Here is a 25669-nt window from a genome sequence, read left to right as displayed (position 1 = left end):
CAACAACCAAGGATCCTACACTCCCAACCCACTGAAATCTAATAATTGTACACAGTAAAATAATAATAATAATAATAATGAGAGAGGGTACCTGAGCCGAGTGTTCTTCTGATTGTAGAGAAAAGTTATAGGATGAAATGGGTAGCAGTTGAAATTGAGCCTCCATATATAGCAATGAATTATTAGTTAGAGGCCCATTTCATTATTAGGACAGGGTCTTGTTAATGGGGGAATCTACAGCCAAAATCTAACTAATGCCCATAATTTATCCTCTTTAATTGGGTTGGTCTAATTTGTCTTGGGAATAATTTTTTTTTTTAAATTTAATTTTCACTGACATAATAAATTTTATATTTGTGATTTCTAATTGCTGATTTTAGTTTTTTGTAATAACACATTGTCAGCATTTACCGTTGCTGGATTTCTTATGAACCGAACCTCAGGGGGATCCTAACAATTGAAAAGAGACATGTTTTGTTGAAAGTTTTAAGGAGAAAGACTGAGATGGAGCCGACATTTTCCAAAATGATTTCTTTAAATTTATGAATTATTAATCATTTTTAATTTAATTGAATTAATTTCGAGTGCAATCCTCAGTAATAGGAAGAAGAAGAAGAAGAAGAAAGCACTACTAAACAAATCAATCAGGGTAGCTGAAAATGGACTGCAGATGAAGATTCAAGAAGACTTCTAGTGAGGGAAGATAGAATGTTTGTTGAGCAGATGTAGCTGGCCCAAAATCTTGATTTTACTGTCACTGCCCCCTGCATAAAAAGCCTGGGCCTGGGGGGTAAAGCATAGGACAGTCTCCCCTTTTCCTTTTCCTTTTCCTTTTTTTTTTAAGAAATAAAATCTAATTATGTTATCTATTTTACTAAGTATTTAAAAATATTAATATTGTATCTTTTTTTTTAATTCAGTTATGATGAACTCTTGCCTTCAACTTCAAGTGGGAACATATTAAATGTTGAGATTTAATATGGATATCTACACATTTATCTTTGATTTGTTTGAAATTTTTTTAATTGATGAATATTTAAAAAAAAAAATTCAAGTTTTTAGGGACTAATATGGCCAGAAGAAGCATTTGTTTATAGGAGGAATTGCTTATTCTAAAATGCAACACACACAACATTATATTGACAATCACGTAGGAAAAAAGCACCCAAAAAAAAAAGTATTTTTAAGGTAAATAATAAACGTAAAATATTATTTAAATTGCATAAATCAAGCATATTTTTTGCCCAAAAAAAAAAAAAAAAAATATATATATATATATATATATATATATTACTTAATAGCAACATTGAATTCTCAATTGAATCCCACAAATAAATACAATTTCTCATCACATTATCCACAAATATTCCTTGTTTATCATTCACCTTGATTAAGATTGCATTAAAAAAATATATATTAAATCAATGAATAAGGAAAACAACTCAAAACCCCCCCAAAAAAAAAAATGAACGTACTCCCATTTTTGCCCTCATTTAAAGCCTGTGAAATTCCAACTTTACCCTTTCCACTCGTTGCACTGTTCTGTTGGTCTAGTCTTCTGCTTCCCGGCCTTCAAAGGGCACGGCGTCTGTACGGGCGGGACCATACAATTATACTGCAAACATAATGAGCTGCTCAATGGAATCTCAGCCGCCGGATTAATCTCAATCCCGGTTAGATAATTGTGCTGCAAGTACAATATCTGTATACTCGCGGCCAATAAACGGTCTACGAAGCTTCCAGGGACTTGACCCGCAAACCGGTTATTGTTCAGGTAAAGATTTTGTACGGTAGAGAACAGGGGGGATATTTGACCCGACAATCTGTTGTAGCTAAGATCAACGGTCCCTATTGTCACCTGATTGGGCGGTTGCACTGGACCGGTGAATAGATTTCTCTGCAATTGAAGGTTGGTTATTGGGTATGTGAAGACCCGGTCCGGAATGCCGCCACTAAACAGGTTCATGCTTAGGTCCAGGTAGTTTAGCTGGTCTAGCCGGTTCAGTAACCGGTCCACGGGTCCACTGAGCCGATTCCATGACAGAGAGAGGTCTTGAAGTGAGGGAGGCAGAGAAGATGGTGCAAGCGAACCGGAGAGAGCGTTGTGTTTCAAATCGAGCCGAGTCAGTGACTGTGAGACAAATGGAGGGACCGATCCAGAGAGGCGGTTGTGGCACAGAATGACATTAGACAGTTCCGGTATGGTACCGATAGAGCGAGGAATCTCTCCTGTGAGCTGATTGTAGCTGAGATCAAGGGTTCTGAGATTGCGCAGCTGGCCTAGAGCGGCCGGAATCCCACCGGAGAGGAAGTTTCTGCTGACGGCGAGAAAGCGCAAGTCTTTCAACTGGGAGAGAGATTGTGGCAGTGAACCAATGATCCGGCCCGGTACAACAGAGAACTCAGCCAAATCAGAGAGCTTACCAATAGCAGGGTCCAGGCGGCCGGTGAGACCTGGAGAACCAGCTCTTGGATCACCGAGATTAAGAGAGATCACTTTGTCATCCTCACAGTAAACACCGGCGAAGTTACAAGGATCAGAAGTGAAGTCCCAGGAAGCGAAGAAGTTGGAGCCTGGCAAGTCATCTAATGCCTTTCTAATGGATTGCAGAGCCAAGAAATCAATAGGGTCCAAAATTGCATGCACAAACAATTTACATTGAAGAAGAGAGAAAACCAAGAAAATGAAGGAAACTGCAGCTTTAAGCTTGTGCTCTGCCATTTTCTTGTAGCGAGAAGTTGAGTGAAGCAAAGGGTTATATAGAGGAGAAGAAAGTGAGCTTTTGAGAAGAGAAGAGTGCTTTTTCCGTGAGTGAAGTCTACCGATTTCTCGTGGGAAATGGCGTGAAAGCTTTAATGGCGAAACTATCAGCATCAAAAGATTGTAGAAAGAGAGTGGCTTTGAAGAGAAGCAACAAGAAGCAAACAGGGGACTCTTTTCTTTAGAATCTTGTTCCTGAATCTTCACCCTCTCAAGGAGTTTGCTTTTTCATTATTTTGGCTTCTGAGATAAGAGAAGACGAACCCACACTCCTTTCTTTGCTCTGTGTGTCTCTGTGCTGCAACTACAATGAGCGTATTTTATTAATTGTTTTTTATTTTTATTAATGTTGTTTTTTTGTTTGTTTATTGGACTTTGGTTCGGAGGCAAACGGTTGTCCGAGCCTACGTGGAGGTAGATGTCAAACTAGGTCTGGAGACGGTGGTTCGGGCGGGGGACACGTGACAGCGAGGTACATCCCTATGAGGGAAGCAAGCGACTGGGAAGACCACCGCCAGCATAGCACCCGAGCGAAACGGTTTTAGGATAGAGTGCACGATGGTGGCTTGTTATAAATATCACGGGCAGGGAGGTGTTGACACGTAAAGTGATAAAGCTTTGGTCCAACCACGCACATAGCAGCGGCAGCAGCCAATGTGGCTTTCGTGATGGTGATGGCTGCCAGCTTGCGGTTGTGCATCAAAATACTTCTTTGTCTTTTTATGTGGCATGGAATCCCTTCTATTTTTTATTTTATTTTATTTATTTTCTCTTGTAGGAGGATCTTTGTGCAATTTTTTATCAATTAATAATTTAATAAAATTATAACGGCACTACAAGTAATGTTTTTTTTTTCTTTTTATTATTAAAAATGAAATTTAAGAGTATTAATTTTCATAATTATATTGTTAAAATAATATATTTAACTATTAAATAATTTAATTATGTATAAATTATAATCAGAGAAAATATTAGAATAAATTATCAATCATTCCTAAATTTATATAATTATAATATAATAATCTTTTAATTTAAAAATATAATATAAAATTTTTTATTTTTTAAATTTTACACTGTAAAATCTCTTAAACATCTAATCATTGATTTTTTAGTTAATCACTAACTTAGATAATTTCAGCGTGATATTTAACTAACATTTCTCTTTCCTCTTTTAAGTCATATTTAAACTGAGTTTTTTTCCTCTTTATAGAGAAATTAAATTTTTTATGTGCAGAGAGATTAAATTTACACTTTACATAAGAGAGAAAAGAGAAATATTGACTGAATATCGCATTAGAGTTGTTCACCTTAAAATCTAATTGAAAAATCAATAATTAGAAATTAAAAAAATTTTCTATATAAAATTTAAAAGTTAAGGTTTTATGTTACATTTTAATATTAAAGGATTTTAATATTACAACCATATAAATTTATGGATAATTATTAAAATTTATCTAAAAATATTATAGTAAAAAATATTAATTAATAGAAAATTTTATTAAGAAAATGTGCTCTTAAGAATATTAAAAATAATTTAAAATTAATATATATAAAACAATATAAAAATTACTGCAATATAAACATTGAAAAATAATACATGAATTCATCCTTCTTAATTTAATGTATGAGGTAATACGAATTAATTTTTCAAAGATGGCAATTATAGTTGATGTGGGTCGAAATTGGCAAATCTTGACCTCTCGTCACGAAATTGGCAATCATAGTTTCAATCTTAATTAAATATTAAAGAATTACAACCGATAATAGGATGAAAATATTCACATTAATTAATTTTTAAATTAATAAATCCAATCATAAAACTGATAAGCAGTGCGCTAAAACCTGCAAAAGAGATAGAAAGAACAAGAGGAGAAACTTGGTGACAAGGTAAAATTTGGTTTTGACATAAAAGTAGAGCAGTTCAGCCATTTCTTGGACCCAAAGGAAGAGTATATAAACATAGGATAATATCACAATCTCCATATTATTAATTATTGAATTAATATGTCATTATAATTGTAAAACAAAAGAAAAAAAAAGGAAATTAACAGATTTAAATACATGGGTTCACTCACTCTTTGAGTACATGATAAAATTTGGAGAATGCAAAGGAATATGTGATTGGAAAACAGCACAGGTTTCAGAAAAAGAACCAAGCAGAACACAGAGACTCACGTAGCTTGGAAAGCAAATGGGTCCACAATGTTAAATTTGCATGGAAATGCGTGTGGGTGATTGCAGCACCAAACCCAACAACCCAAGAGCCCACTCGTTATATGCATGTGCTGTGTGGGCATTCCTCTGCAACTCCATTTTTTTCATTGCACAATCTCTTTGCTTTCTACAACCATAACCAGCAGCAGCATCCACATTTATGTGCTTCTATAACCATAAATAAATAAATAAATAAACTCAACAATGCTTGGTAAAAGCATTTAGAATATATATATTTTTTTTACATTTAATGTCTTGTAATTTTTTTCTAAAATTCTAAAAAAAGAAGGAAGGATGGATTAAGAAAAGGGTAGTACTTATTTTTATTGCTATACATAAGGGTGATGGGATTTATCGCAAAATACTTTTTATAAAGCGAATCACAAAAGCCATAACATTCTAATTGTCTATAATTAGAATTTGTGCAATCTCGATCGGTTCGATTCGAACTAAATTAAATTAAAATAATTAAATAAATGATTAGAAAAATTTTATTTATGAAATCAAATTAAATAGTAAAATCTAATTGAACCTAACTGAAAAACTAATTTAGTAAATTGATTTTTAGAATTACAAAAGCCATAACATTCATCTGAATCTCAAATTATCAAACATTTCATGAACAAAATACAAACTCAAAAAGATAGAATAAAAAAATATAAAATATATGCACTTTACACCATATTTTTCTTTTAAGTTGGAAATAAAGAAAGGACAAAGAACAAAAAAGAAAAAAAAATTCTATGTAAACAGAATCCACCCAAAGTCATCTTTAAATTGTGCTCAGAAGAGCAGATTTGTCTTATTTTCTATGGAGAAGATTGACAATGATAATTTGGTGATGTGCAATAAAGTCTCTAAGAGAGAGGGTGTTTAGTTGCCTCTTTCACCAATGTGATATAGAGCTGGCAAAGGGATACATTTATTAATTCATCTCAACTAAAAGCCTAAAGAGGAGTTATTGTGCCATCCAATTCTTACATGGTACTACCAAGTTAAACCTCTCTCATACAACCATGAATTATTCATCTTATTTCATGTACTATAAGAATAGTGTATCATTTCCTCATGATCATATAAAAACAATACATGAGTTTATAGCTTAGCCTGACTTGATCTAATGGTTAAAGGCATATCGTTCAGATTCTAATATTCACTCTTTCGATTCACCTATCAACAGAAAAATAAAAATAGAATAGGAAAAATTACAGGTTTCTATCTTTTAATTGATAAAATAATATTAATATTGAGTATTTTTTTTTTTTTAATCAAAAGGAGAGAGCATCACTGTCCAACCAGATCAGTCTTAAGCTTGTGGGAATCTCCAGTACACACAAATCATCAGGTCCTTGAATGGCCATATTGGCAAGCTAATCTGCAACACGATTTCCCTCACAATAAGTGTGCCTCAGTCTGACCCCATTTCATAGGAAAATGATCTTAACGTTGAATTCGTGATTGCCAATGTGAATTTGGATTGTCTAGGGTTGGGTTTACATGACTTCAGATTGAATTAGCCCAAATCATCATGTCTGAAGGCTTGGATCCATCTTCCTAAATGGACCATTTAAGACAAGGCATAAAGGGTTAAGGAGCTAACTTACTTGTATAGCCCATAATCGAAACTTTCAAAACTTCTACCAAAATCCAATTGCTGCAAAGCCACCTGCAGGAAGGCGCCATTGCACAAGAAGCATCCGCTGTAAATGGAACTTGGGACCATCCTTCATCAATAGCGAAGCTTCTACATACCAACCAGCCTGAAATTGTTTAGTTCAAACCAGGACCACTTTCCAGTTGAGAATTTATAAGAGCATGGCTTGACCACCATACTTCGAAATTGGTGGCATAACATCATCCTTTCAGAATCAGAATTCAACTCCGACTGAGTTACTCAAATTGAAGGCGTATCTGCTCCAAACAACAATTAATATATAGCCCAAATTGGCAATTATTCTGAATTTATAGGCACACACGTGTACGCGCACACCTGTATCATTCATTTAGATGGGTACAAAAATGTGGCATTATTTCCAAATGAGCCATTGGTCTGCTCCAAGCACTGGATGCAACAATTACAGGAATGCATGTGGCTGGCAATATAGAAGCTGTGAGCTAAATGGACAACTGTGCAATGGAAAATATCATCTCTATACAAAATTCATATGTCATGCACATTTACTGGGTTCCACATTATGGATTGTATTAAAAGGTGATGTCCCTAGAGACAATAGAGGAAAAAATAAGAAAAAATCAGGTACATGCAAATTTTGACTACCAAAAAGGCAAACCAAATTATATATGTTTAAGAAGCAGTTATAGAAATTTTTATTCACATTGTGGCTCCCCAACATACAAGGCTTCAGGACGTCAAAGTAGCTCAAGCTCAAACCTTCTGCTGCTACAAGAGTATCTATAACATTAATCCTTCAATCTTTTGTTGATACGGGATAAAATCAATCGTACTCATTGAAGCACAGGAATTGTTCCACCAGCTGCGACAATCTGTTGCTCCAGCTGCAGTGGTCAAACAGAGAGAATGGAAGAAAAGAAACTGAGAAACAAAATTTGAGGTGGGAAAATGCCAAACCATAGTTGTTAAAAGTGCTCAATAATGCACATAGGAGTAAAGACACTGCCCGGCATGGAAAAATAAAATTTGGCAAAAAATAAAAATTAACACTTAATATTCATAAAAATTCAATAAAATCAATTTAATGAATTGACAAAAATTAACAATCTTCAAAACATCAACCTACAGTTAACAATCTAACTACCAAGAAAAATAATACACAAACAAAAGAAACATATAAATATATAATTGATAATAAACAGAGTAAAATGAGAGTTAAATGTTTTTCGGTATTATTCTTTTAAGGAAAAAAGAGAAACAGAGCCTGACAAAGAGGGGAGAGACTGACAGAGCATAATCGGAGCAGCCAAGGGAAGGGGAGAGAAAAACAGAGAAGACCAGAGGAGGGGAGAGATTTGAGGCACATGGATGCCAGAATTGGCATCCAAAAACTCTGGAACTGGAGTCCAGTGGGATTTTGGAAACTTTCCAGTGTGTCAATGCTGGGTTCTGATAGATTAGGAGATGCCAAGTCTAGTGATGGTGGCCTTTACTGGTGATAGAGCTCATTGGAGCTGAAGATTCATGAGGTGCTCCTTTCTTAAGGTTTGCACATTGGAAAAAAGGACATGCATAAGCCATGAAGCATAAGCCGGTTAGAAGTCACCCACCTTACCCTTCCGGAGGCACTAGACAAGCGCCTTGCACCTAAGGCACACCTAGCAACTATGTGCCAAACAAATTTAACATGTAATCAGGGATTGACCAAAGCAGCTATACAAATATATTTTTTTATTATTTTTTAATCACAAAAAGAAACTGGAGAACTGTAAAGAGATTTCTCCAAAATTCTTTTTCATGGTAAAGAATGAGACACTGGAAACTTGATCAAATGATGTTTAAAATTGATGCAGCAGGCAGGCAGACAGAGTTTCAAAGTTTTCTTGAGATATATTTAACAGTAGGAGATATTTTCCCATGACATAAATCAGGATAAAATATATGGGAATTCTTCCCTGGATGATCATATCCTTTGTAGGACTGCCAGCCACCTTTGACATAGTTCTTTTAACTTACTCTGAATAAAGTTTGAAGTTTGATCTTCAATTGAGCATACTCATGATTCACTAGCTGAAGGCATCTCAAACACCTGCACCAACATTCTTTTATCAATCAAATTCCATCACAGACAAGCCACCATTGGATTCAACTAAAAGCAAAAAGCTAGTATGATCAAATCCAGAAATATCCACACAACAGTCTGTATCCTTATATCAAATAATGGAATGTTGACAGAAGTTTATAGGGACTTCATTCTATTTTTATGATCAACTTACACAAGCAAACAGTTCAATCACATGAAGACAAGTCTTGCTCATAAAAAACCTCTAACTAATTGCATTATTTACCAAAACCAGATTTATAAGAAGACTAAAAAAATGTCCTTTTCCATTCAAAACCAGAGTATCATAATATTTGAACAACTTTCCACATTTAAAACCTCTAAACATTTATTTGCAAACATGTCACCGAATAGGATATTGCTATGCTTGTGGCCTATTCAGACACCACATTCTTTCATGATTTTTGATAAATGAATAAAAATAAGGTTTTGAGGCAGCAAAAAAATTTTAATGTATAAATTGAATAAATTATATGAATTTTACATTGGGTTAAGAGGGTAAAAAGGATAAAATATGAGTATTAAATCAAGCTCACCCTTCACGGTCTTGGGACTCGCAATAAGTTCTGAAGGCAATGCATGCATTTTTAATTCTTGCTGCACCCACGCTGTTAACCATAAAAAAACAATTTTTGAATCAAACAACATAGGAAATAAACATTCAAGGAAAAAATAAATGAAAAGAAAAGTTTTGTCTCATATGAGATTATTTGTCACAAAACAGCCATTATTTTATGGATTATTCAAACCCTTACCATTCCTGCAAGGATTATTCATACCCTTAACATTTGTAAGTGGCCTTAGTATTACTAGAGCACAAATAAAAGAATCAAATTGCACAATTAAATCAACGGACGGTGGTATATAAAAATACCTGGAACTACTACCCTTCAATTGGTGAACATGAGAATCCACCTGCTTAAAATCCACAGCCTGCAGTTCCCTGAACATAAAAAAAAATAAAAAGATAAAAAGAAAAACCCTGTTAAGCAATATCTGAAAAACAATGTTCAAGCAGAGTAGAGACTAACATAGTGTTTGGCTCAATTCTACCACAAATTTTGGAATTCATTTGAATCGAATTCTAAATAGAATTTATTTGAAATGTATTCCACTATTTGATATGATACAACCTAAAATACATAATTCAATTGAATTTCAGATAATTCATGTTTGATATAATTCCAGAATTGAAATTCATTTGTCCTCATTTCCTACACGACCATCAAGAGTAAAATTAATAAATTACAATTTTCTAAAAAATTCAAAAAAAAAATCTTAACCTAATAAATTTATAACAACTAACAAACATACAAACCCAATTAACAATATAGTAATAAATATAAAATAAATTCATGTCTCATCAGTCTTATCATATAGGAGATTTATAAAACAGCATAAATAGTATCATTACTAAGTGCATAATAAGCTTAAATATTAAAAAGTTAGGACAAATATAAAATATCTTATTAGCCAATGGAGTTTGATTGGAAGAAAGTTTTGATAAGGAAATTTTAATCCAAAAAATTGTTAGTTACCTAAGTTTTGTGAAATTCATTTCAAATTCCATCAAATTTGATAGAAATTGATTTTAATTATAAACAATTAATAAATTTGAATTCTTGGAATTGAATTTTTTCTTTTTCAAACCAAACACACAAAATATGGAATTCAATTGAATTCCACAAAATTTTGTGTTTTGGAATTGAAACAAACAAGCTCTAAAGAATCAACTAAAGGAAATAAACAAAGAAATCCAAGAAAGCAAAGGCAAGAACTCGGGTAAGATAAAAGACACTCACAGAGCTCTGGCCATATTGTTAACAAGCTTTTCACAATCTACAAAGAAGAGAGAAGCAACCTCCATCACAAAATCAGGACTACTCTCGTCTTGCAGCTTCTGCAGCTGAGTAAACTGATCGTCCACATATCCCTTCTCAAAATCAACAAAAACCCATCAGCATAAACACGAAATTTTTTTTATCTAAGAAATTATTCCCTAGGAGATTCATTCAATTTTAGGAATATCCACATAAAATCATAGCCAAAAAAAACTGTGTCCCTAAAGATGAAGTTTTTATCCCATCCCAATTATTCAGAAAGAAAAGATACTCCCCCACACACTTTCCACAGAAACAAACGTAGTAAATTCGATCGTATATATAGAAATCCATACATGAATATAAACTAACCTCTCGGTATAGGGAAGCTGTGAAATCAACAATCTGTCTCTGCAACTGAACTATGACGTCCATGGGCGTGTGAAATCAACGAGGAAGATACGAAGTTGGAAGAAGACCTTACTGATTATAACAGACCAATTGAAAGGGGTGGCGAGGAAGAAAGGGGCGTTGGAAACCCACTAATGACTTGCCCAAAGTGGATTTTCTACTAATTCTAGACGTTTACTGATTCTGACAAAGTGGCTGTTTTTATAATGTTGTTTTATTTTAATCAACAAAACAATTTTTATTAAATCTGAATAATAATTAGAATTTTCATTTATGCCTTATTATTATGTTTTAGGATCCAAATTACAATTAAAAGATAAGATAAATCATATAAAAAATGAAATGAATATGAAAAATATAGATAATTGCCATCCTAATCGTTGATGGAAAATATCTATCACATAACAACTTCCATAAAAGTGAAAAAGTTAACGGAGGAAACCAGCCAGTAGATCCACCAAAATGACCCATGTTTTAGTTCTTTGCCATTTACCATACGGATATTAGATTTCAAATTCTTTCAACAACGCAGTTTCAGCCTTATAGTACTACTCAACTCAAAAGTTTTCCATTTTACAATATTGGGGTGTTTTTGGAAATATCGACTTCCAGTTTTTCCCTTTTTTCCTCTTTAAAAAAAAAAGAAAGCGGAAAATCATTTTTTTTTTTTTATAATTCATTTGAAAGTAATTTCTCTGTGCGACTACTCTCCTCCTCCACATGTCCAGATGTCATCATAATAAGCAGCATTTCCTTTACTCTATGGTGAAATTTTAATTTAATTTTCAATTTTTTTAAATTAATTTTAATATAATTTTTAATATGTTTAATCTATTCAGTCCAATTGTTTAATTCCCATAATTTTTTACTTTTTCCCTTACAATTGTTCTTTCATATTTACATATATATAAATTAAAATATATAAAAGTGATTTAAAAAATAAAACAGTTTTTAGTTAAAAAAAAGAACATTCCATAAAATCATATGGTTTTTTGTGCGGTTAAAAAAAGGGCATTTTTTAATCGAATGGCACACCTAGAATAAAAAACAGCTTCGTGTTGACGGCAAACATCCTAATTTACCTCCCATAATCACAAGCAGAATTTGTCAGGCAATTCCACCAGGTTAACTTTTGCAACAGGCAGTCTCCAAAAACACAGGGCAAGCAGTCAGTATAAACGCCATATCACCAACCACCAACCCAAAGACAACTACCACACTTGGAAAGGGAGATGAATCAATTTATGAAAAGACTAAAAACGAAAATTTTCATCAAACCCACCTCACAACAGGAAATAGGGAGAAGCAAATCATTTCTGAGCAAAACAATTCGTCTTTTCCTTTTCATTCCTTTTCCCCCCCTATTCTTTTTGTCAAAAGAAAGGAAAAATATACAGTTATACAGCTTGAGAACATTGTTTTCATTGAGTTCATCTGTACAGACAGAGTTAACAGATGCCACTGAATGCAAATCCAGAACTAATCCTATGCTTAAGAATTATCATGTACAGAATATATACGAGAGAGAGAGAGAGAGAGAGAGAGAGAGAGAGAGAGAGAGAGAGAGAGAGAGGATTACATACGTTGGCAAATATGTAGTTTGATTTGCCACCCCTCTTATTCACACCATCATTGCACATTCATTGTCAAAAGATGACATCTTCAATAAAATAACACCAACTTCCTCAAACGTTTTAATTGCGCTGACCCGTGAATGCCAGCACTCTGGACGTTTCACTAGTAGAGAAGAGTTGAGATCAACCTGTGAAAACAGTTAAGCATGCTGAAGTGGCTAACATAAATCCACACAACTGAATAGAAAACGGAAATCTGTTGGGAACCATTTCAGGCGCCTGGTATAGCCCAAAGTTTTTTACCTTCTTCATAAAATGAAAACATGCCACCAAGAAATTCATCATTATCGCCATCCTCTTCAGGCTTTTCCTTCTCACACTGGCTACTGCTGCTGTCAACATCATCAGCTATGACTTCAGTTGACCTGTGGCATTCATCAAGGTTCAATGCCTTACAGTGCCCCTCCCGAAAAGACAGCCCAAAATCTAATGGATTCTCTACTGTAGGAATAGTGGACGCTCCCACAAGGCTATTAATATGTGAATTGTAACTGTCAGCAGTTGATGCTAAAAGATCAGTATGCCTATTGGTATTCAAAATTGGAGCTTCTCCAACAAAGAATGTTCCTGCAGGAGGCGAGTTATTTGCTGACAAGGGTAAACCATTTTTAGCACAATTGATAACATGACTATTTACATTTTTTGAATGCTCATGTGGAAGAGATACAATGGTTAAGGAATTCTTAATCAGTGCACCAGACTCAATTATGGTACCCCCTTTTCTTTCCTGGTAGTAGTCATTCAGATTCTGGCAAGTGGTGATGTAAGTTTTCTCACAATTTATTATATCCAAATCTAGCATATGCTCAATTCTTCTTGATGAACCTGATTAAAAAATGAAAATGATTCAAAGTTATAGACTTTCACAAATAACAATACCAATATAAGAGACATCCACACAGGTAACTAATAAGTAGCAGGCTTCAATTGTCACTTAAATAACTAAAATTGGGGTGTTAAATGAAATTTTAATTCATTCTTTTTAATGCATTGGTATATTAGCCAAGCACTAGGTAAGAAAGGGGCACAATGATGAAGAGATTCTCTCACAGCAACCAAACTCCATACATTCCAAGTATCAAATAAAGAGATTCTCTACCAGATGTCATGCTGATGGATGGTATTGACATATATATACAAAAACTTACCACATTCTGAACTTTCAGTTGAGCTAAGTGATGCTGGCATCGAGTGACAAATAACAGTCTCCTGTGTGATCTTGCCCTCAACTTGAAGTGGTTCTGCTAATGGTGAAAGGTTATATCTTGCTGCGGCGAGGCCTCTAAACAATGGAACAAAGCAAGCAATTCAAAGTACAAAATTATGCACGGTACACTGGAAAGGACAAAGAATGAGGACATATACCCTTGGCAGGGCCTCTAAACAAAGTAGTATGAATAGAGAAGTTTCATGCTTATTACAAAAGAAAAAATACACTATAGCGGATAGCCACCAAATTTTATTTACAAGTACAGAATACCAATTAAAACTAGTGTCAATCTCATCATTTTGCAACAAGGAATAAAGAACACTATTGCAATCCACCAGGACGTCTAATATTTTAATACAGCTTAATACAAGACCCCATCCCCAACCTGCCCTAGGGGAATTGAAGCAGTATATGAGAGTTCCAAAGTACAAACTGAGCCTAATTTTACTAAAACACCAGTCATCATCCATCACTAAGACGATCTCCCAATCAACCTCAGCTGAAACTTTTGTCAATATATTAACATCAAGTTGTGACAAGAACTACTCAGCTTCTTATTAAATATACAGATAAAAGAACCAAGTAACTACAGATAAAAATGGTCATTACCTATCATTCCACCCTGATTTGATGCTGTGAAAATGATCAAAAACTGGCAATAATTCCTTTTGCTTTAATTCAACTTCATGGATGGGAAGATTTTCAATTTCAAACTCTCCATCATCATAACTATTAACTCTTGGAGAATCCATCACATAGAAGCAAATCTAAGATGGTGAAGAAAATAAATCACAACCAAGATATAGAACCAATACACAGGCATCATAACTTCAGTTTTTACCTTAGATTTTTGCCACATTGGCAACCTCAAAGAGCTTAAATGCACCTCTGCATTAGAAAGGTACCAGTGGGATCTCTCATGAGATTTTACAAAACATGTTTTTGCTGATTTCTTTTCACTGGAATCATCATTGATGTCTAGAAATTCCATGTTAAAATTATCCCCAGATCCTGGTGTTCTTTGAATTATTTCAACAGCGTTTTTTCCACCTGTACTCCCAAAAATGCATTCCTCTCTTTCTGACCAATCTGATCTTCTACACACATCCCACCATTGAACTGGTTCAACTTTAACCTTCAAGTCATCGTCTTGTATATGTACAAATGAAACTGGCTGGGTTCTTGAACCACTTTCACCTGGATCTAGCCCAATAGATGGAAGAAGCTCGTGCTGAACTACATGACCTGATGGAGTGAAAACTAACAAATGCTCCAAGGAATTGGCCCTTGAGTTAACATGCTGAACGCTTTGAGATTTAGAATTATGGAAAACAGCAGCAACTGCACCAGATGGTACAAAAACCTTTCCTGCTGCAGAGCCATTGGCACTGCCAACAGCATTAAGCCACCCAAAACTACTATATTTTATTCTGCTCACCACGGAAAGTGTGACGGGTAGGGGGAGTGGAGAAGAATGCTGATTGATCATGCAAGATGATGCGGACCACCAAGGTGGAGACAACACTGGATATAGGGAAGGGTCCTCACCCGTAGAATTAAGAGATTGAAATCCAGAATCACCGCCAAATGGAGATAAAGTGAAGACATGACAGGTTCCTTTGGATGAAACAATTGCAATCCACTGACTATAGTGACTAAAGCATATATCCTGGATCATCTGAATGCACACGCACAAAATGAATATCTGTGAATATAAATACCAGAAAAAGAAAGTAAAAGTGATAGACAGCAAAAATATACTAACAGCTGAAGTTATTCCACGATGTAGCTTGTAAAGATGCACATGAGAAGAGTTCCAGTCATAGCTTTGAGCACCTGATCCATTCCGTGAACAGGATGGCATAATCCGGAAAATATTTATGTTATTTCCATAAATTGAAGCAGTAACAAGCAAGGTCCCACTAGGGTCAAAACATAGTGCAGCTATGGGACTGGTATGGGCTTTAAATTGTGATATAACAGCTCGAGAAACAAAATCCTTGACAACTACCTGCAAGAACCATTTTTAACCAGGAAAGAAATAAACTAATACATTAATTCAAATCTAATGCTCTCCAAAAAACTTCTGCCTATCTTTTTGTGCAAGAACCAATACATGTGTCAACTTTTTATATCCTCCAACACGATGTCATTTCATTTTGAGGAAAAGAAAATGATAAAGGTTTTCTCTTCCACAGGTCAAATGAAACACTAAGGCCATTTTCTTGGATGAGAATAGTACAAAAAAAAAACGGGTCCAAGGCATGGCTTCTGGCTTCAAACACTGTTACTGTCATATTGGTGAGTATATCAGACGGCTTTTTGCAAACTAGAATGAAAAAAGAAAAAAATTTAACTTTGAAGCTAATTTCTAGTGTGTGTCTGTGATAATAAAATATCTCATGTTGTATGCAACAGATGCATCAACGACCTGCCCGAATCCAACCTACAGCTTTACCTGTAGGGTTTTGTGGAGCTAGCATTTGAATGAACTTCTGAAATGTCACTAAAATCATAAAAGATTTGCATTATACCATAGCAACCATGATAGCAATGGGCTAATCATTACTAGCATATGCCTGCCCAAACAAATGGGTCCATAATTTAGAAGAATAACTGAAACCGTTCTCACATGTTCCAGTCATGGAACAATGATTAGATTTTAATGGTACCAGAAGTGAAGACATGCTTGTGTTCTGGATTCAATAGAAAGCTTACCATCCCTGCATTATCCATGTCCGATCCTGCAAGTCTACCAACTTTCCAGCCAGAATTGGATGAAACTGGAGAATTAGACCCATCAGGAAGGAGCTCTTGATAGTATTTAGACAATGTTTTGTATCCCATGTCACCAAGGTTAATTATTCCAGCAGCCAGCTGTTTACTAGATTCCATTGCATAACGAGCAACCAGACTACTACCACCTGGTGACGTTGATGGACTGACACCTGGAGATGGAGTAAGATTTTTTGGACTTAAGCGAGTTGAATTTGACACCAGTGGATTGTTCGAAGCATAAGCTAACCACCGAGGACCCACAGCCATCGGACCATAACCTAGATTGACTCCTACTGTTCCTTGTCCAGCCAACTGGGGAACAGGATAGGTGAGAACACTGAATTTACTCTCAAGAGTGAGAGCATCAACACAATATATCTGCCACCAAAAATCAAGAATGCGAGTTATATATGATTATATGTATGGTGAAACTGGAAGCCCATAATCAGCCAATTAATAAAATTAAAACCTTCATTAGATACATTATCATGATACCACATCTGCATTATATTGCTTGCTTGGTAAGGTGAGATCTAATTATCACCAACATTTCCACCAAATTGACACTATTTACTGGCTAAAATGATCCACATCAAAAGTAAGACTTTGAAAAGGATATAAAACAAAAAGTAATGAAAAAGGTGAAAATTTTGGGGTAATTATTTAATTTGAGAAGTTATCATCCATTGCAAGTCAATGCCAACCTCTAGACTTATTAATGCCAATCCACATGAATCCAATGTTTGCCCATTCATTCACTAGACATAAATATCTAATAAAATTATAGCTCAAAATTTTGACGTTAATCAATCTAAAAAAAAAATGCGTTAAACAGGGAAACACATACTTGAGTTGCAAGGCCCACAGCTACAATCTGAGGGCTGCATCGAACCATATGCACAGCCGAGCGAAATCTCAGAACATGCACATAACAGTGAGACCGAAAGGAGTAAAACTGAACAGTAGTTGGAGAATTAATATAGTTTCCTGACAGAGACTCGCTGTTATTCTCTCTTCCTAGCCCACCTAGAAGACTATGATTTTGACCCACATTTAAACTGTTAAAATCATCCCCTGCAACAACCAATAGTAAAGGATGCGATGATCTGAATCCTTCTTGGCCATCAGACTTTGTAGGGAAAGGCTGCATCTGTAAAAATGAAACTGGACCATCACGCTTCGAAACCAGTTCACTAAAATTAGAAGCATCCTCCACATCAAGGACTTGAAAGCCATTCTGATAACCAAGTAAGAGAACATGCTTGAAGACAGATGGACCTAGCTCCAACCAGTCAAAGCTTGCCCAGGTGACCTGCTCACCAGCAAAAATTCAAAAGTAGCTCCAAGTAAACATGGTTCACAGAAAAATACAAATGAGGAAGGGACAAGAAATTGGGAAGCCAGCACCCCATATTGCAGAAATAAAGTTCAACAGAAATTTTGCGTAACCAGTGATGGGGCTGTGCATCAAGATCGCATCATAAGAATATTGTCTAGAAATCAAAAGCTCTAAAGAAATTTAAAAAAGTACAATCCAAATAAGATTGTCAAAAGTCAATATCCACCAAGAGAAAAAAAAATCCCGGGAAACAGCCATAACGTTATAGCTTATGAAGTCTTACTTTTCACAATCTATTGATTAAACAGTCAACAACAACTGACATTCCTTCACTCTTATTCCATAGTCCAAATTGATTCAATGTAATGTTTAAGCAACAAAACTATTTACTACATTGAACAAGATTCCTGTAAACTTAAAATCTGGAAGGAACAACACTTTAAAATTTAATAACAAGAGTAAGCCGTTCTAATTCTATACTAAATTCTCTCTTTAGGTCATGGGCAATCTGATGTCTTGTTAGAGCATTCATCAGCTGGTGCAATCAGCTAACACAGAAAGGAGCCCAATATGGACCTCAGTAATACAAGAAATGACCAACTAAGTGAAGGTAGCATGTTCCAAATGGCAGAAAGTGGAGGTGGCACGAATAGGAAAAGTGGAGTGACGCTTACCTAAGACCGTTTGGGTATATTCGATAGACTCCAGTGGATACACTTGAGCAGAATAACTAAAATAGAAGAGGATGATAAAAAATGACCATGCCTGTACAGGCATAAAACTTAGTATCACAACAAATTCGTTTGGCCCTGAACAGAACAAAATGGAGGAAAATTATGCATGTAGGCAAGCCAACTGGAACTGAGGTTTAGTTGACGTGAGCAGTTGAAAAGAGGCTCCACAAGTAGCCAGTAAGCAAGCAATCTACTAGTAGAAAGTCATGACATGTTCTCCAATAACAAAGGCAAAAGCAGAAAGTTTTCACATTTAAATCTCCCCCTTTGGATGTGGTCAAATACTAATAATTTTAATCGAGGTAATGGTATATGTGAACAGTTCTCTCAGATTATTAAACAAGCTACACATGCATCCAGAGAAGCGGTAACGAAACTAATAAACCACGGAAGCCATCAAAACTGAATTATTAAGATTTCCATTCATCAATGAGTCAAAATTTGAATGAACATCTGCTAAAAATTTGAACTTGACATGAAAATAAGAAAACCTGATCTTTGTGATCCTCAGTAGCAGTTGAAATAGACGCAGCAACCGACGCGCCAGCAGACCTAACGGTGGAAGCAACGGTGCTAGCATTAGTGGAAACAGTTTTGAGGCAAGAAGAGATAATCCTCAAGGAATTCGGTAACAAGCCAGTGTTTTTACTCTTTCCTTTCTTCATCCTCCACCTCCTGAACTCCTCTCAACTACCACCGACTCACAAAAGGACTCCTCAGCTACTCCACCATCACCACCGCCATCCTCCCCCACCGGCACCGGAACCGACGAGCATCGCCGATCTCCACCGACGATCGGATATATCATCCGATTCTAAGATCACTACCTAACCAACGGAAAAAGAAATCGGGGAATCAGACGAGTTTGTTGTCGTTTGCTTGGAGCGTTTGACTTGAAGAGCCTAGTAAAGGGTATAGAGAGAGAGAGAGAGAGAGAGAGAGAGAGAGCAAGGTTCTGTTTGGATGCCAAGTTTTTCTTCGTTCTTCTATTTCTCTTCTATAAAACATCTCTCATTTTCCATCGCTCTCTCCCTAGTTTGCCTTACCATGGCTGTGACTGTGGCTGTAGCTGTAAGCATATTTATTTAGCATTCGTATTTTCCCTTCTGTATTGTTTTTGAAGTGATGGGATGATTTTGATATTTTTAAATGCCGGAGATTAAGAAATTGTGGAGTGCGGATTGCAACACCAAAAGCACAGAAAATTTAAGAGAGAGGAAGAGTAAGTTTAGAGGAAAGGATCATTCCTTTGTAATTTTTAATTTTTTTTATTAGTATTATTTAAATATTTTTAAAAAATTAAGTTAATTTTTTATTTTAATAATTATTTTGTTAAAAAAAAATTAAAGTTATATTCTTCTCCTTTTGAAGTTTTAATAATTATTTAAGTTTTAATTTATTAAATTTCTATTAAAATTAAATTCTTAATATTCATGGATGAAAGTTGATTGGTGGTCTAAGATGAAATTAATGAGGTGAATGTGAAGTCCTTTCCTCTGGTTATGATAAGCCTTTTAAGAGGAGCAAAAGCACTCAAAATCATGTCAAGTGTATAGAGACGTTCATTGCTTGAACCTCTAAAAATGATGATGATGACATTTTCTTGTTCGATGTATGTGATGGGTATTGGGATGAAATTTGCTTTAGTCATTGAGAATTGATAGACAAATTATTCACTATTCAATCTCCTATAATTGAATCAAAGATGTTTGATAAAAAGTTTGAATGAATAGTTGCTGATAGTTTAGGCTCCTTGCAGTTATTCAATTTACCAGTTCCCGTGGCTATTTCAAGCTTCTTTTACTACTAGCTCTAGCTTATTTGCTCAACAACTACATAAAATTAAAATTTATTTTCATTTTAGATATAAATTAATGGATGATTATGATCCACACATAAAAACAAATATGTCGAATACAATAATAATTAACAATATCTCCGATTCTCAAATATACATTTATAAATAATGCAAATTTCAAGCTTTAGCTGGTGTGTCTCCTGAAAAGGAACACAAGCATGCTGGAAATTGGAAAGCAAAACTACCTTTCTTTTGCTTTTGGAGTCTACGGTTCCTTTACGTACTTGAGTTGATTGAAGATCCAACGTTCTCAAGGCGTTTAGTAGGATTCTATGCTGTACAATCTACATAACTAGGAATACTCCTCCTTTCTTTACTTTGGTATTCCTATTGATTCTTTGCATCTTTTTTTTTTATGTACACAAGTTGAAAACGCACTGTCGTTTCTTCCTTTTGTCTACGAACTCCTTTTCCTCTCTTTCTTCTGTTATAATCTTTAAAGAAACCTTGCATTTCAGTTCCCAGCTTAGGATGCTTTTGGTACCACTGCCAACTTCAATGGCGCAACCTACAGTTTGTTTCTTGGATAAGGGAAACACACGGAAAACCATTGCTCTTAATTAAAACCCAAATCATCTTGTCAGCCCAACTGAGATTATCTAATTGTTGGGTGATTTATACTCTTCTGTTTTGAAGAGCTCATCGCGGAAAACTTTTCTAAAGAATGCCACTCGCCATTTTTTCGTGCATTTCAAGCAGCTGAGATTACCATTAAGAATCTGCACAACCTGCTATTCATGTCCCAGAAATGTGGAATCGTTCATCACCACTCATAAACATCAGCTATAAAGGAAATTGTCAAAGAACTTTGGCCTTCTAGGAAGGGTGCATACCTGAGTCATTTGAGGCCTCCGTAATGAACACTGTTGTATGCATAAAGAAGCGGCCAATAGCATGAGATTCATCTGTCGAGCATTATAATCATTGGCAAGAGCAGGATCAACTAGCTCACTGATCTCACTCTTCTTGAGCAAGGGTTTTGCCTAAAAAGGTCAAGAAAATCAGTTTCATAATTATCTTCCACTTGCAGGCATTCTATGCAAGTGCTTGCTGGTTAGTGATTACCTATTAATTATGAATAAAAAATCCAGAAAGGTACAGGAAATCATACCCACAAGACAAGGCTTTGTTGCGAGTAATCCAGTGCTCGCCGTCCTGTGGCTAATTCCAACAGCAGCACACCAAAGGCAAAAACATCAGTTTTTTCATCCACTATTCCGTGCATTAAGTACTCGGGAGCAAGATAGCTGCAAGAATGAGAAATGAACTTAATGCTTTGTTAATTGAAATAATTGACAGGCAAATATCAGAGAATGTTTACTGTAGTATGTCTTAGCCTTACTGACCCAAATGTGCCTTCGAATTTGGATACAATGTGGTGAGTCCAATGCTCGGGTAGCCATTTTGCAAGCCCAAAATCACAAATCTGAAGTAAAATTTTGAATTGCAGAACTATCAGTTATCTATCTCATGTTCATGAAAAGTGCACATTATTTAATGCTGGATAGGCTAGAAGGATACCTGAGGCTCAAAGTCCTCTGTAAGCAAAATGTTAGCAGCCTTGATATCTCTATGTATTATTCTTCTCTGACAACCCTCATGAAGATAGAGTAAACCCTCAGCTGTTCCTAGTGCAATCTTATACCTAATCTCCCATGTCAATGTATCTTGGGAGCCTATCAAAATGGAAATTTATCATAAATGGAAAGGGTGAAGGATTCCATCACCATGGGAATGGACTATTTCAAATTTCAACATAGAGAACTAAGCAAAGTTGAACTAACCATAAAGCAGAGAAGCTAAGCTCCCATGGGGAGACAATTCAAGAACAAGGTGCATCCCTCCTTCAATTCCATAGCCAATTAACTTAGCTGTATTGGGGTGGTTCACATGGGCCATAATTCCCATCTCTGATAGGAAGTCCCCTATCATCTCATCAAGTGTTCCTCTTGTCAGCCGCTTAATAGCCATTAGTTTCCCATTTTTCAAACACCCTTTGTAAACTTCAGCGTAACCACCCTTTCCAATCTGATTTTCTACACGAGAACAAAGTTAAATTCTTCATAAGTTCATCCCAATTTGGACAATTTTTTTCAAATCAATAGAGATTTGAGAATAGAAAAACCTTGGCTGAAATTGTTTGTTGCAGCTTGGAGCTCAGAGAGAGAGAAGCATTTTCTCGGAGACTTTAAATTGTACGAATCAGAGTTTGAAAAAAGATTCGGCACCATCTCTCTCATACTAGAGCTCCTTCTCAATGAGTGCTTTAGGACACTGAGGGGATGCAATGTAGCTAAACGTTTCTTTGATCGACTTCTCAGCAATTGGAAAAATCCATGCCAAAGAGAAGTGGCTTTTGAATTTCTCTGAGATTCCAAGACCGAAGTGGGTTCTTTCGAAGAACAGCTTTCGGATTCTTCGCTTCTAAAGTAGTCTTCAAGAACCCCAACAGGAGAGCTTTTATCTACCTTTTTCTCCATATCTATGATTAGAGAACCTACTAGGTCAACACGAATTGTATGTTGAAGATATCAATATAGAATTGAGAGGGGCAAGAAGTGAAGTGATAGTAATTTCACCTGGAGCAGGGACGAAGACTCAGAACAGAGTATTGTGTTTTCTTATCCTCAAATATTAATAGTTGAATTTTACCAAGATTTCCCTGTTCTCTCTGCAACAAAAGAACAAGAAAAAATAATTAGCAAGATAAATTATAAGAAAATAGGGCTGATTACAATCATTATAGTGAAACCAGAATAACATACAAGAAGGTAAAAGAATCTGAAACGGACCATAGACTAATTGGAAAGAAAACCAACAAAAGGGCATTGCAGAAAAAAAAAATGTAACATATTATACAACAAGAAATAAATGTATTACAAGGAAAACTCCAGATTGGAGCTAAACCCAGATTACGCAGAGGATTCAATTTACTGAAATATTTCAGAGAGAACATTACATGGAGAAAGCAGAAAGGGATATTCCAATAAAACACAGACAGCAACGTTTCCTCTAAAATCTCATACGAAACGCAAAAGGAAAATCATAGACGAAAGATGAAGAAGGGAAAAGAAAAGGAAGGGTATGTGGACAAACCAGAGAGGAGAAGCTGAATTTTTCTGAGAGAGTGGCAGAGAACGTAGCATAGAAGCAGAGGAGACAAGAGACAGGAGGCAGAGGTGGACGTAAATTCAGAGTTACTGCAACAAATCCCTGCTTCTGTCAAAGTGGTCGGAGATTCTTTTAAATATTTAAATTATTATTTTATGTTTGATTAAAAAATAAGATTTTGTAAAGTTGCAGAGGCTAAAAGATTCTGAAGTTCCTTTCCACCCGCCGTACTCGACTGGCGTCTGAGCTTATGGTCGCTGGTCAGAGCCGGCTCTTTTTGGTCTCTACCAGGCGTCGGCACCTCGAATGTCCAATAAGCACGTGCCTTTTTAGATTTATTGTCTTCGGCTGGCTAGAAATTTGTCTCTTCCTAGCGTTGCTATATATTGATGTGCTTGTTCTTTGGCTCATTATATTTCTCACATATAACGTGAACAATAAAAAAAAAAATTGTAATTGTGAAAATTCACTTGATTATAATTAAAATATATATGTATTTATTATATTAATAATAAAATTTAACTATTATTGTCTAATTCAATTCATAAATTTTAATTTAATTTTAATTTTACTTAAAATTTAAGAAAATCATAAAATTGAGTTTCTTAATTTTTAAATTTAAATTAAAAAAATAAATTTTAAAATTAATAAATTAAATTTCTTAATTTTTTTATTTAAATCAAAAATTTTAATTTGTAAAATTTAATTTTAAACTAAATTTAACTTAAATTAAAAATTTTAAACTAATTTTAACAAAAAATTAAAATTAAACTTAAATTAATTTTTTTAATAAATACAGAAATTAAATTAAATATTTTGTCATAATAAAAATGTGGTCTAGCATTGAGCAATTAATAATATTTTTATTTTTTTCAATAAACACAAACTAGGGAGTGGGGACGCTGGAAATATAAGCCTAGCCATCCGCAGTAATGAATAAGCCAAAAGAGGACCCATCCATCGGTAGATATCATTAAAACAAACCTTATGTGGCAATTGCCGACACTTCAAGTATCTATCAATATTCATAGGATGCGAGGTTACGGTGCTTTGCTTCTTAATCATTTCTATGTCATTGCCATTAACTACTATGCACTATCCATAATTACTTGCTCTTCCAAAATTAGCATTTTTTAAACTAAAGCCTAACAATTCAATCTACACCCAATTCAATATGCCCACTTGACAATTATTTAAGTACTCTCTTAATCAATCTTATCGATTATAGTTATTAAATTAATATAATTAATATCAAGTCTAATTCATCTCAAAAATTAATTCAAAAGAGAAGAGTTTCTAAGACTTTATAAAATGCACATTACTTTAATCTCAAATCAATATAAAATATTAACAGAGCTAATTAAATTAAAGTTAAATGATGTGAGAATAATTTTTTTAAATAAAATATGTAAAAAAATATAGAAAACTAAACGTAAATTGCCAATCTAATAATAATGATACATACTTGCTTGACAATCATGTCAATTAGTAAAATCACTATGCACTAATGAAAAATTGAAACCCCCTCAAGCAAGGAATTGGAATTATACATATATAAATGATAGTATATATAGACACTCTTTAACCCCAATTGAAGAGATTGTAATAACTAATCATACCCAATTAGGTGCTTATACACATTTATTAATTTATTGTTAATATACTTGCTTTGTTCTTTTAACATCTACCATGCTTCTCCTTTAAGCTTAATAATTAACAAAGAGAAGCAGTAGAATACAATTTGGAAGTCACTTTTACTAGCTTGATTCGTGTATAAGCAGTGTCAACATTAATTTGCTTATGGGTTGGTAGCTTGATTCTGTCTTACGGTAGCCTTGATATTGCTATGCTCAATTAACAGCTCATTTCTTTCTTTTTTTTTGTTTATTATAGTCAGTTTTTTATGAAATGAATGTAAACTTTGTTCATTTAATAATAATAATAATAATAATAATAATAATAATAATAATAATTTACTATAATTAGATGGTAAGTGCTGATTAAGTAGTAACCTGAACATAATTTAAATCCCCAATTTCATTTT

General features: G+C 34.7%; 4 protein-coding genes across 6 annotated transcripts; all 4 read right to left on the bottom strand.

The window, feature by feature from the left end:
* Window positions 1–1294: 1294 nt before the first annotated feature.
* LOC110665528 (receptor-like protein 35) lies at window positions 1295–3077 on the bottom strand. The gene has a single exon (XM_021825697.2). The coding sequence runs from the start codon at window positions 2873–2875 to the stop codon at window positions 1517–1519; it is 1359 nt and encodes a 452-aa protein (XP_021681389.2). The 5' UTR covers window positions 2876–3077; the 3' UTR covers window positions 1295–1516.
* A 4028-nt stretch (window positions 3078–7105) lies between these two features.
* Window positions 7106–11476, bottom strand: LOC110665526 (histidine-containing phosphotransfer protein 5). The gene is made up of 6 exons (XM_021825696.2): window positions 10923–11476; window positions 10533–10663; window positions 9605–9673; window positions 9267–9338; window positions 8625–8697; window positions 7106–7492 (listed from the first exon to the last, which is right to left on the bottom strand). Exons 1-6 carry the CDS (start codon window positions 10983–10985, stop codon window positions 7442–7444), a joined length of 459 nt encoding a protein of 152 aa, XP_021681388.1. The 5' UTR covers window positions 10986–11476; the 3' UTR covers window positions 7106–7441.
* A 798-nt stretch (window positions 11477–12274) lies between these two features.
* On the bottom strand, window positions 12275–19892 carry LOC110665525 (autophagy-related protein 18g). The gene is made up of 9 exons (XM_021825695.2): window positions 19148–19892; window positions 17431–17895; window positions 16524–16961; window positions 15571–15816; window positions 14647–15483; window positions 14415–14572; window positions 13744–13877; window positions 12839–13420; window positions 12275–12723 (listed from the first exon to the last, which is right to left on the bottom strand). Exons 1-9 carry the CDS (start codon window positions 19319–19321, stop codon window positions 12719–12721), a joined length of 3039 nt encoding a protein of 1012 aa, XP_021681387.2. The 5' UTR covers window positions 19322–19892; the 3' UTR covers window positions 12275–12718.
* Window positions 19893–20564: 672 nt separating this feature from the next.
* Window positions 20565–23919, bottom strand: LOC110665524 (receptor-like cytosolic serine/threonine-protein kinase RBK2). 3 transcript variants are annotated; one of them, XM_021825693.2, is made up of 9 exons: window positions 23611–23919; window positions 23094–23185; window positions 22640–23011; window positions 22299–22550; window positions 22036–22190; window positions 21861–21940; window positions 21626–21761; window positions 21348–21497; window positions 20565–21242 (listed from the first exon to the last, which is right to left on the bottom strand). In XM_021825693.2, the coding sequence occupies exons 3-9, from the start codon at window positions 22992–22994 to the stop codon at window positions 21114–21116; spliced, it is 1257 nt and encodes a 418-aa protein (XP_021681385.2). In that variant the 5' UTR covers window positions 22995–23011; window positions 23094–23185; window positions 23611–23919; the 3' UTR covers window positions 20565–21113. The 3 variants fall into 3 exon arrangements, with proteins under 3 accessions (XP_021681385.2, XP_021681384.2, XP_021681386.2); XM_021825692.2 differs by having other exon boundaries at window positions 22640–22996; window positions 23611–23918; XM_021825694.2 differs by lacking the exon at window positions 23611–23919 and adding an exon at window positions 23474–23502 and having other exon boundaries at window positions 22640–22996.
* Window positions 23920–25669: the final 1750 nt, after the last annotated feature.

Source organism: Hevea brasiliensis, chromosome 2, assembly GCF_030052815.1.
Source record: "Hevea brasiliensis isolate MT/VB/25A 57/8 chromosome 2, ASM3005281v1, whole genome shotgun sequence".
NCBI classification, from domain to species: domain Eukaryota; kingdom Viridiplantae; phylum Streptophyta; class Magnoliopsida; order Malpighiales; family Euphorbiaceae; genus Hevea; species Hevea brasiliensis.
The sequence above is the reverse complement of the archived record's forward strand: the minus strand, read 5'-3'. Positions and strand labels throughout refer to the sequence as shown.

What these genes read in the sequence shown, in the direction of transcription:
- LOC110665526 (XM_021825696.2), bottom strand. Translation starts at nt 10,985, where the DNA reads ATGGACGTCATAGTTCAGTTGCAGAGACAGATTGTTGATTTCACAGCT. An exon ending in AACAATATGGCCAGAGCTCT is followed by an intron (nt 9,674 to 10,532) that starts GTGAGTGTCTTT and finishes TTTTATGTTCAG; the next exon opens with GGAACTGCAGGCTGTGGATT. An exon ending in TTGAAGGGTAGTAGTTCCAG is followed by an intron (nt 9,339 to 9,604) that starts GTATTTTTATAT and finishes TATGGTTAACAG; the next exon opens with CGTGGGTGCAGCAAGAATTA.
- LOC110665525 (XM_021825695.2), bottom strand. Translation starts at nt 19,321, where the DNA reads ATGAAGAAAGGAAAGAGTAAAAACACTGGCTTGTTACCGAATTCCTTG. An exon ending in CTGAGGATCACAAAGATCAG is followed by an intron (nt 17,896 to 19,147) that starts GTTTTCTTATTT and finishes GCTGGTGAGCAG; the next exon opens with GTCACCTGGGCAAGCTTTGA. An exon ending in CAATGTGGCAAAAATCTAAG is followed by an intron (nt 14,573 to 14,646) that starts GTAAAAACTGAA and finishes TCACCATCTTAG; the next exon opens with ATTTGCTTCTATGTGATGGA.
- LOC110665528 (XM_021825697.2), bottom strand. Translation starts at nt 2,875, where the DNA reads ATGCTGATAGTTTCGCCATTAAAGCTTTCACGCCATTTCCCACGAGAA.
- LOC110665524 (XM_021825693.2), bottom strand. Translation starts at nt 22,994, where the DNA reads ATGGAGAAAAAGGTAGATAAAAGCTCTCCTGTTGGGGTTCTTGAAGAC. An exon ending in AACAAACAATTTCAGCCAAG is followed by an intron (nt 22,551 to 22,639) that starts GTTTTTCTATTC and finishes GTTCTCGTGTAG; the next exon opens with AAAATCAGATTGGAAAGGGT. An exon ending in CAGAGGACTTTGAGCCTCAG is followed by an intron (nt 21,941 to 22,035) that starts GTATCCTTCTAG and finishes ATTTTACTTCAG; the next exon opens with ATTTGTGATTTTGGGCTTGC.